The sequence below is a fragment of the Humulus lupulus genome, chromosome 3 (assembly GCF_963169125.1).
Source record: "Humulus lupulus chromosome 3, drHumLupu1.1, whole genome shotgun sequence".
NCBI lineage: Eukaryota > Viridiplantae > Streptophyta > Magnoliopsida > Rosales > Cannabaceae > Humulus > Humulus lupulus.
The window spans coordinates 245,122,574-245,134,159 of record NC_084795.1 but is presented as its reverse complement, the minus strand read 5'-3'; the positions used below and the strand labels follow the sequence as shown (position 1 = coordinate 245,134,159).

General features: G+C 35.1%; 1 protein-coding gene across 1 annotated transcript; it reads left to right on the top strand.

Moving 5' to 3' along the window:
• Positions 1-6,951: 6,951 nt before the first annotated feature.
• On the top strand, positions 6,952-8,737 carry LOC133825522 (uncharacterized). Its single transcript, XM_062258451.1, has 3 exons — positions 6,952-7,932; positions 8,021-8,558; positions 8,655-8,737. The coding sequence occupies exons 1-3, from the start codon at positions 6,952-6,954 to the stop codon at positions 8,735-8,737; spliced, it is 1,602 nt and encodes a 533-aa protein (XP_062114435.1).
• The last annotated feature ends 2,849 nt before the right edge of the window (positions 8,738-11,586 follow it).

Sequence of the window (11,586 nt, the reverse complement as noted above, 5' to 3'; positions counted from 1 at the left end):
CTGGCAATATTCTAGCTTGAACGACCATAAGATGACCACTATCATCAACATTGCGGGCTCACACCACCTCTATGTTAAACCTCGCCAGGTAGCTTTTTAACGACTCTCTGGGCTGTTGTGTGACATTGGTCAAGGTCAAGGCCTTGTGCCTGATGCCTACCATGGCCTTGAATTATTTTTTAAATTCCTTTACCAATTGATCCTAAGATGAGATCGAATTTTTTCTAAGTTTATCGAACCAGTTTTTCGCTGGTCCTGTTAAAGTAGTTGGAAATAACATGCATCTGAGCTTGTAGCCGACGTTGCTGGCTCGCATGATGGTGTTAAATGTGCTCAGATGGCTGTACGGGTCTAATGTTCTGTCAAAAGGAGCTACATGTGGTATCTTGAATCCTTAAGGGAATGGTGTGTTTGATATATGCAGAGCAAAAGGCTCGAGCTCCTCATTGGAGTCGTCAACCTTGTCCTTGTTCCTTTCATCTTGAAGGAGCCTGAACGCACTTTCGAGCTGATTAATTCTCTCATTGACCAAGTCCACTGAAGGCTGAACTTGCGCTTGGGGTAATTGGTTATTGTTTATAAATGCTTCAGCTCCCTGTCTCGGTGGGTTATACTGGTTGCACAGGTTCCTTTCGGCTGTTCAGATGTGCACGTAAATTGGGGTTTGAGGGATTGGCTTGCCCCCGGTTCTGGTTCAGATGATCTCGAAGATTAGAATTATTGTCATAATTTCCAGTATTCCTGGGTTCGGTATTATATACTTTTATAGACCTAGTAAGGTCCAAACTCCCACTCATAAAACTAACATTTCTTTCTGGTTGAGGGGCTCGATGGTTGCCAGGTGGATCTTCCACTGGCCCTCTTGCTCCAGTTATCTATGATCTCGACATGTGGCTTCCTGCTGGTTGGGCTACCCTATGTCCTCAGGTTGTCTCTCGCTTGCCCCCGTGCTCGGGTCGAGTTCGAAGGTTCCTGTCTTGGCTCCCACTTCGTGATGGCCTTTGTGGTGCATGATCCCCTGTCCGGTTCCTATTAGGAACAAGCTGGTGTAACGACCCAAAAATTGCTAATAGGGCTTAGTGCCTTGATTAGCGTGCCAAGAGTGCATAATTGGATATATATGTGTGTGTTTAATTGGTTAAATGTGTGACTATGTGGCATGCATGATTAATATGACTATGTGAGTATGTTATATGCATGTTTATGAGTATTAAATATGCATGTGGGCCCTTTACTGTTCATAAGGGCATATTTGTAATTTAAGCCCGTTAAGGGCATAAATGTGATAAATGGTTGAGACCACATTATTATGTTGATATATTTGCAGTATATGGCTCAAGACGGTCCTAGTGAGCGGATTAGCGAAATAGTCACGGCAAGGTTTAAATGCCCGACTCAGGGGAGCCTGGGGGGTATTTTTGGGAATTTAGAGAATATTTTGGGATGTATTGAGTAACAGAATAAGTATTTGGTAATTAATTAGATGTGACAGGGTTAATTGGTTAATAGTATGAACACTTGAGCAATTAGTGGGAACCGGGGGAAAATGACCATTCTACCCTTAGGGGTAATTTAAGGGCTGGGTTAGTGATAAGGGGCAGTTTGGTCTTTTCTAATTAAGCTATATACTCAGTAAGTGTCTAAGGGGCAACCAGAAGGTAGTGGAATTTCTCAGCACACTCTCTCACCCTTTCATTCACGTTCTCTCTCTCTCTCTAGAACACTAAGGAGAACTTGCAGCTGGAAGAAGGAAAATTCAAGGGGTTGAGCTGGGGTTAGAGTTGGAAAACAGAGGAAACTAAGCTAGGATCAACTAAGTGTATGCTGAGGATCTGAGCTGCAAGCTGAGGTAAGGAATTTGTACTGATCATGTTGAATTTTTTGTTGAAACTATGTTAAAAGCTATAGTTTGAGTGAATTTTAGTTGTTAGTTGGTTTTGATTGTTGAAAGGTGAAAGAAAATGGTTATAGGTTAGTTATGATGATTGGGATATGAGGATAGGGAGCTTGAGTCTGAGTTTGGCTGGTCATTTAGGGTATGAAATTAGGATTAGGCTTGAGGAAAAAGATGTTGGAAAGTGTGGTTTTTCGGGGTTTGGGGCCTCAGGTCGCGGCCCTGTTCTTCAGGCGCTGCAGCCCGCATGAGTTTTGGAGGCTGGAAGCCTCTGTTCGTTAGGCATGTCGTGACTCAGAGGAGCGCAAGTTGCGGCCTGTGTGCCCCATCAGAGGGGGATTGAGCCTCTATCTAAGGGGCGGGTCCCGGTTCTCAAGGGCAAGTCGCGGCCCGCAATGGGGAATTAAGGGGAAATAAGGTTTAAGGTTCGGGGAGGCTCAGGAATTCAAACGTCGACGCTCAGGATGAATCTACTACCTAGTTTAGTAGAATTTGAGGTCCCAGAGACTAATATTTGTTCCCTAAGTATTTAATTGGATTAGAAATTGATGGTTACCCATTGACACTGGGACTAGGTTTATCGCCAAGGCTTAGGACTGAGGATCGTGCTCAGGATCGTTTTGTATTCTTCACTCGAGATTTGAGGTAAGAAGACTGCACCCTTGTGGTTGTGAATAGGACCGAGGTTCCCAATAACTGGATATGCGTATTGTATGATTATACGATTGTTATGTATATGAGAATGAATGGCCTAAGAGTGTCAGGGCTGATGATAAGCGTACTGAACGCAACTCAGTCTAACCGAGCCGGGGTCAACTAAATAAATAGAGGGCTCGGCCTAAGTGTGCCAACCGTGAGCAGTTGTGTAATTGGTTACGATATGTGTGTTGAGATGATGTGTTTACTATTGTTTAGTTATATGCTTGAATTCTGTTAAATGACTGACTGATTGAATATTACTATTGTTATATGCACTTACTATTTATGTTTTTCTTGCTGGGCCTTTGTTCACGGGTGCTACGTGGTGCAGGTAAAGGCAAAGGGAAACTGGACCAACCATGAGTTGAAGAGCTCTGGGGGCAAAGTGTACATAGTCAACTGCTCGTCCGCCACGGCTGAGGGAAAATGCAGGGATAGAGCCCTAAAACTTGTGTTTTGCCATTAGGATGGCTTTTGGTTGTATTATTATTATTATTTTGAAATTGTAAATTATCACTTATGCCCTGTTTTTGGGATCCCATGTACCAAACATCTGTCTTAATGAAAATTAACTGTTTACGAACAAAATCTTTTAAACCTAACCTGATAGTTGACTTTAGGAACACAATATTGTTCAAACGACTTGATTAGCAAGTATTGCACTATTTTAAAATACACAGTGTAATGGTCTTGGTTATCCAGGGTGTTACAGCTGGGGTACTTCTCAGATTGGTGATGGGTGCCTATGGGAGACAGTGGATGCCTTATAGGCGATGGTGGAGGCCTTCCATTGTTGGGCCTAGAAGGTCCAGAATTGGCCCGGACTGATTCTGGGTTATTTTTGACATATTTAGGATTAGTGCTCCGAGCTGCTTGGGGGGGCTCGGTTATTCCTTGTTCCTGTAGTTACCTCCACCGTCGAATTACCAACAGTATTAGCTTGAGTATTCCTTCCAGGGCGATTGTCGCTAGTGTTTGCCCTGGGCCTGGGTTGGGTCTGTTTGGCCCCTTGTTCGGCCCTCCTGGTGGCCGTGCTCCCGCGGGGACGCCCTCTTGGCCTCTGGGGTGGCGCCTGGACCTTGGCGGTTTGCCTGGCTAATTCTTCTTTGCACCGCGTGGCTTCTGCCAATTGTTGGTGCAATTGGCGATTCTCTAGTTCCACAATGGGAATGTACCTCTCAGGATTATAATATAGGTCCTCATTGGGCCTGGGAGCAGGCAGCCCCTGGAGTCAAATGATGCACTCCCCTCGTCTGGGTCGTGATTTGTCATTGGTTGTTTCCCAGGCCTTCGAGGGTAATTCTCAGTTTGGGGAGTCTGCTCCTCGGGTATTTAGGGCAATGGTCGCCCACCAGCTCGTGGGTTGTTCGCGGCGGCCATTGATGCAATGCAGGAGATTTCTAGTTAAACAATACAAAAATTTGCTTACTACTCTCAATGAAAGCACCAAAATGTTGATGTCGTTTTTCGTCAACTTGAATTTGAAGAGCACTAAACAATATTTCAGAAATGAAGAAGAGAACAGCGAAACTTTTACGTTGTTCAGCAGTTAAAATCTGCATGGTAATGAGTCAATATTATTGATCTTAATATTCTCTCAAAGCTTTCTTAGAGCAACTTGACAGAGTATTCTCAGTGCCAATTTGTGCCTGAATACAAATGAAAATTACCTGATTCAGGGAAGTTACAGCCAATTATTCCAATCTGAAATAAATGTAAATAAATACATTATATACATAATATCCCATGATAATCAGGATTTAATATCAGGTAACAACAAATCCCTAAGGAATAGGGATCTCCTAATAGTTGTTGTGTACAAAACGCGTTGCTGACCTCGAATGCAAGGTTAACATGCATTCAAGATTGACCAATACTTCGAGCTCGTTATTCCAGCCAGCCTCCTCCTTGGCTATTGATTTCATCGAAATCAATCTTCAGAGACCAAAATCTTCGAGCTTACAACTAAGGCTCGAATAACACCCATATGCGTCAGAGAAGATTCTTTCTTTCGAGCTTGAACCTTTTAAACTTGTGCTCGATCGCCGACAAGAACAGGTCAAGAATCATGCATATTTATACAAGTGTTCATCTACTGCTTGTTATTTTCGAACTTACGCTTTATGAGCCTACATTTCGAGACTCATTTATTCATCCTCGAAATTTGGGTGTAATATATATATATATGTGGGTACCAACATAGTAGTGAGTTTTTTAAATCACTATCTATAGGTACTTTTAGTATTTTGGATGTATAGATAAGTTGCAATTGTATTTTTTTACATCACGGTGTATAAGTAGTTATAAGAGACTCCTTACAAATTTTCAAGAAATTCCAAATAATTTAGGATGCTGAAACCAGGATTCAAACAGTTTGTAGCACGCACGCTTGTTTTGATATTTATACACGCGTGCAACAAGTTCTTTGAATCTTGATTTCGACATTCTAAATTATTTGACAATTTCTAAAATTTTGTAGAAGGTCCCCTATAACTACATTATATAACATCTTGTAAAAAAATAAAGTTGCAACTTATCTATGTACCAAAAATACTAAAAGTACCTATGGGTAGTGATAAAAAACAATCACTACCCAAGAGCACATGAGGTCCCCAAGTTTTACCACTTATATCACTTAGGCCCCAACTTTTATTTTGTAGCAATTAGATCTTCAACCTTTACTTTTAGGCTCACATAGGTCCCCAAAGTTATATTTTATTAAATAAATTCTAATTTATAAGGGTAAGATAGAACTTTAACAACAAACAAAATTAAAAAAAAAAACATAGCACCCATCTTTTTTCTCTTTAAACCCTTGGTAATTAATTAATTAATTATTACCAAATATATCATTTTGGTAAGTGACTTAAATATTCTCTTGGAATATGAAGAAATAATAATAATTTTTTTTTACATATTTTGATTTTTAGAAGCATGGAATTTATTAAGAGTGCTGCTATATATAACATCATTTTTTTTCCTTCTCATTACACATTTCTATTTAAACTCCTCATAAATTGTTAAAAATTATTTCCACTTTAAATAGAAATGTGTGTAGTGAGAAAAAAAATTATATTATAGATAGAAGCACCCTTAATAAATTTAATGCTTCTAAAATTTAAAGTGTGTAAATTTTTTTATTAAAAATAATAAACTAATTAATATATATATATATATAAGTGATATTAAGTGTTATAGATGAAGTATAATAAAAAATAAAATTTTAACATTTGATAAGAATATTTAAGTCAATTTATCAAAATAATATATTTGGCAATAATTAATTAATTTGGTTAAAAAGATAAAACAAATGAGTGCTACATTATTATTATTTTTGGTTTAGAATCTCACTTCACCCTTATAAATTAGGTTTTATTTAATAAAATATAACATTGGGACGTATGTGAGCTAAAATATAAAGATTGAGAGATCTAATTGCTACAAAAGAAATTATAGATTTAAGTGATACAAGTAGTAAAATTTGGAGACAACAAATGCTATATATATATAATTAATAATGGCTAGGAAATGACAATGAGAAAGGAAAATTGAGGCATATGTGCATTGATAGATATCATTAATGGAAGGAAGAAAGGATGGAGGGAAGGAAGGAAGCATTAAATTATTTGATGACTAAAGTCACTTGGTACTTGATCAGTACACTACACTCGTCCCACTACTAGCAGTACTACTACAATTTTAACACATTAGTTGATGTCATTATGAATTACCTAATTCATAGTACTTCACCGGTCTCATGTTTGTTCTATATTTGTTTATTTCACAGCCTTTTTTTCTATTGGTGTGAAAGAAATTATAATATTCACACACCACTCTTGTCTTGACAAAGTTTCCTTTTATTTAAAATGAAATTATTATATAAATATATAATCTATTAACCATTAAACACGAAAAAAAATCTCCAATCCCCAATTTTCTTTTCCCTCCATATTCCACAAATTATTTTAAGATATCTCATTTATTTATTTAACATATATTTAAATTGATTTACGACTTTCTGTTTTCTCAACTATATTAACACTATAAATAAATGAGGTGTATTAAAACAATTGATGGGACATGAAGGTGACAGAAAATTGGAGACAACAGATTTTTTTTCGTTAAACACTTTATATATACAGATTTTGCTATAAACATACAGTAATAAAGGTGTCTCACTTGTTCCCAAAACCAAGTGCCCTTATACAGTGAAGGATTATAGACCGATAGCCTGCTGCAATGTTATTTACAAAGCAGCTACAAAACTGATACGCTCAAGACTCAAAACAGTCCTCCCTAGTCTTGTGGCTCAAAATCAAGGAGGTTTTGTTCAAGTTCGTTTCATAGCGCACAATATAATGATTTGCCAAGACTTAGTCTGTCATTATGGGAGAAAATCATCAAAAGCCAGTTGTTTGAATAAGCTAGATTTACAAAAGGCTTATGATACTATTGAATGGAGCTTTATAGAAGAAATGTTGTATGGTTTCCATTTTCCTGAGCACTTTATTCAGCTGGTCATGACATGTATTAGAACACCACGGTTTTCACTCATGCTCAATGGTTCGCTGCATGGTTATTTTGAAGCCAAAAGAGGGTTGCGACAAGGGGACCCGATGTCACCTCTTATTTTTGTACTGGGAATGGAGTACCTCACTAGAATAATGAAAAGAGTTGGCCAGAAATCTGACTTTATCTTTCATAACAGGTGCAAAGAGCTGAAGTTAAATCATCTTATTTTCGCAGATGATGTCTTACTGTTTTGCAATGGTGATTACAAGAGTATCTATTATCTACTACAAGGCCTCACGTTATTTTTGCAAACATCAGGATTGCAGCCTAATGCTTCGAAGTCTGCAATATATTGCAGTGGGATGAATTCTAATGAGGTCCAACGCATTTTGGAAGCTTCGGGCTTTAGGAAAAGTGATGTCCCGTTCAGCTATTTAGGTGTCCCCATCTGTGCTAAGCGTATATCTGCTAAGGAATGTAGCTTGTTGGTGGATACAATGACCAATAGGATCAGGTCTTGGAGTATAAGGAACATCTCATTTGCAGGTCGGGCAGTCTTGATTAACTTTGTTCTCCTTGCAATTCATTCTTATTGGAGTCAAATTATGTTACTGCCCAAGAAGTTGATAAAAGAAATTAAGGCCATATGTAGAGCCTTCTTGTGGAATGGTCAACATATGATGGCTGGAGTAGGGCAAATTGCTTGGGACAGCATATGTAAGCCTAAAGCAGCAGGAGGTATAGGCTTCAAGAATATTTCTGAATGGAACAAAGCAGCCATGTTCAAGTATGTATGGGCTGTAGCGGCTAAAGAAGATAATTTGTGGGTTAGATGGGTGCACAGTGTGTACATAAAAGAAGGAGATTGGTGGGGTTACAATGCCCCCGTTACATGGTAGCTGGTATTGGAGGAAGGTTGTAGCAATTAAAGACAAAGTGAAGTCTCTTGTGGACTTAGCTCTGTTTACTCAAGGAAGATATAAGATTGCAGAGGGATACAAGCTTCTATGTCCAGTACATGATCGGGTCACTTGGAGCAAGGAAGTTTGGGGGAGATTGAATACCCCAAAGCATAGTTTCAACCTATGGCTTGCTATCCAAGACAGGTTGAAAACTAAAGCAAGGTTGTATCGGTTTAATGTCCTTCCTGAAGCTAGATGTCAGTTTTGCACAGTGGAAGATGAAACATCTGCTCACTTATTCTTTGAATGTCCATTTTCTAGTGAGTGTCTCCAACAGATTAAGAGCTGGGTTCACTGGGAGATATCTTCATGCCAGCTACCTAGCATTATGAGGTTGATTGGAAGAATGAAGGCAACAAAGTTCAGGAAAATGGTTCTTTCAGCCATTATTGCTGCACTGGTGTATCACTTATGGAGAGCCAGAAATGAAAGAATTTGGCTATCCTCCCTTGACAATCCAAAAAGCATTGTACAGAAGATTAAAGCAGCTAGTAAGAATAGAATTCAAAGTGTCTGGTCAAAAAAAGTTTCTACAAAGGACTTAGAATGGTATACTGTATTATAAATATAGTGTAATCAATGTACAGATCAAAGAAGTTTTCTTTCAGGCCCCTTTAGTGGGTGCTGTTTGTTTGTAAATGGATGTTGGAGTAATGAAATTCACTGCTGATTTACGGAAAAAAATCACTATTAGCTGATCATGTTATATAATTATAATATATATAGGGGATGACTACAATGTTGATAAATTTTGGTTTTGGCATGCTAATGTGTTATAATCCTTTTTTTTTTATTAATAGTGTACATTGTAATATCTCACAAACTTTCAAGAAATTCTGAATAATTTACGGTACGGAAAAATAATGTTCAAACAGTTGAATTTCACATGGTCTACTTTTGTGTGTACAAGTGTAACAAGTTTTTTTAACTTTGTTTTCGCTACTATAAATTATTCAGAATTTCTTAAATATTTGTGGGGTGTTATAAATAACTATAATATACTACTATCATAAAAAAAAAATGAAATTATAACTATTTATATGCCGAAATTAAATTTTGTCCAACACCATAGTCATTCTCAATATATATAACTACTATGTGTTTTTCAACCCAGTAACGAGATGTACGTACGTATATATTTTTATATATTATAAATATGAGTTAAACGGAAATTGTTGTTTTCGATTAGATTTAACAATTTTTTTATTATTTTCTAACATCGTTAATTTTAAAGTTATCTAAATAAGGTAAATATATTAAAAAAATAAAAACTAATCATCTAAATAAGGTAAATAAATTGAAAAATAAAGTAATAAGTAATAAATGAGTCATAATAATTTCTCATCATATTTTAAAATTTCATATTAAAGTATACCCTATCAATTATGTTTTCAAAACTATAACCGAATAATATTTATGTTCTTAATTTTTTTCTTTATTTTATTAATTATTTATTTTGTCATTTAACATATTTTATTAATCTAAACATATATATAATAGTGAAGTAAGACATAAATATACATATTTTTATTTTGTCATCTAGTTTTTTTAATGAGAAGTTACTTATTTTAATTGCTCTAACCATTAATTAAATAATATTTATATATAATTTTTTGTTGGCTTCAAATTTTTTTAAATTAAATAATTAAAATTTGATCAAATAAACTTTTTAAATTCATAGTTTTAATTTAGAATTTTTTAATATTATATTATATTGAAATTCGTAGATATTTTTTCTAAAAGAAAATTAGAAAAAAATTATTTAATTTTAAAACTAGAATGCAACATATCTTTATAAATAAAAAATGTGTATCTAATTTAATTTAATTTTTTCTAATGTTATATAATATACGACAATATTTATTTATTCAAAATTTATATGACAATTAATGAAACATAATAAAAATAAATTAAGACATTTTCTAAATAAAACTAAACAAACGTACCTAATATATAAATAAATATGTAACAAGATCTCTGAAGTGCTATAGTAGATAAATGAGAAGAGGGACTCTTTTGAAATTATTTTACTTAGCCCTTCAAACTATACAACAAAACTCATAATATACTGTTTGACTTAAACGGGTGATGATTAATAATTTTTTACTAGACTGCTTAATAATAATAATAATAATAAAATTGTGAAGTTGGTTTAACTAATTAAGTGATTTTATATATTACTTAGTTAGATAAAGAATAAATATATTAAAAAAAGTAAAGAACATAAGGTGACTTTTTGCATGGTTTGATTTTACCCCAATTTATGAGACATAGTCTAGTTGAGAAAATTCCTATAAAAGAATCAAAGTTCACAACAATCAGTAGAGAAACTTTCAAAGAACAACTCAAAAATCATAAAGTAAAGATCACATAAAAGATAAGCCCTTGATTCTTTATTCTTATTTCTCTCATTGAGCATTCTGCTCGATACTTCTTCATATCATCCGAGCTTGAGTCCCTTCAACTCAATTTGTCTATTGTATTGTTATCAGCTTCAATAATGAATTTTCATCTATTAGAACTTCAAATATTTAACCTGAATAACAAAGAAGAACAAAACAAGACAAAGTAGAACGAGAGTATATAAAAATAAATTTTGAAGAGTTAGTTTCGATTACAAGCACTAGACTTTTTAAAAGGCCAATGATCGAAACAACCAATCGTGTAGCTATTAAAGCATACTTACCCAAAATTAGTTAACAAACCACTGCCTAAATAGACTGATGGAAAAATACAAATCAAGTCTGCACAAAAAAAAGACTCAACTACTTGTTTAGAATTTGCCAAACACAGTTAATAAACTAACTGCCACTTACAATTTGAATCCAATGTTAAAAGTCTTAATCTTCATTATATTTAAAGTTTATTTATTACGCCGTTTAGGTGCTCAATGTAGTATTTTCCTTATAATTTTGTTGTTAGGTTTAATGAGTAATAAAATTACACGCTTGTCAACATTTTTAGGTTAATATTATATCAGTAATATAAATTGGTTGAAAAATAAATTTTCATTCTATTTTTTTTAAACAGTTGAAGGTTTGAATTAATAAGAGATTAGACTAAAAAAACTCAATATACTCCTGACCTAGAGACGTGTTTATGAGTTTGGATTGGATTTTAACTTAATAATAAATAAGTAGAAAATACATATAGTAATTAGTGAGAAAAGAAAAGGGTAAATGAGTAAAATGCAAGGGGTGTGAGGGCGAGTGGCTAATAAGTAAGTAGTGGAGAAAAGGTGGCCCCAAAAGGACATTTTTGGTGGTTCATGCTGATGCTGATGATAAAGAGCTGTCACTCTGTCTCCCTGGTGGTCTTTGTGCTATGCCTATGCCTGGATTGTTGGTCCTCAGTGGTCAACCACCTCCCTCCACGTGTCACTTCTTACCATTTACAATAATTATTTTGCATTTTAAAAAAATTAATTTACTATAACTATCTCATGTCTCTCTACATTATATTTAAAAAAATAACAAATTTTGGCCTCATCTCAAGGTTCTTCAAGGGCTCAACAAAATA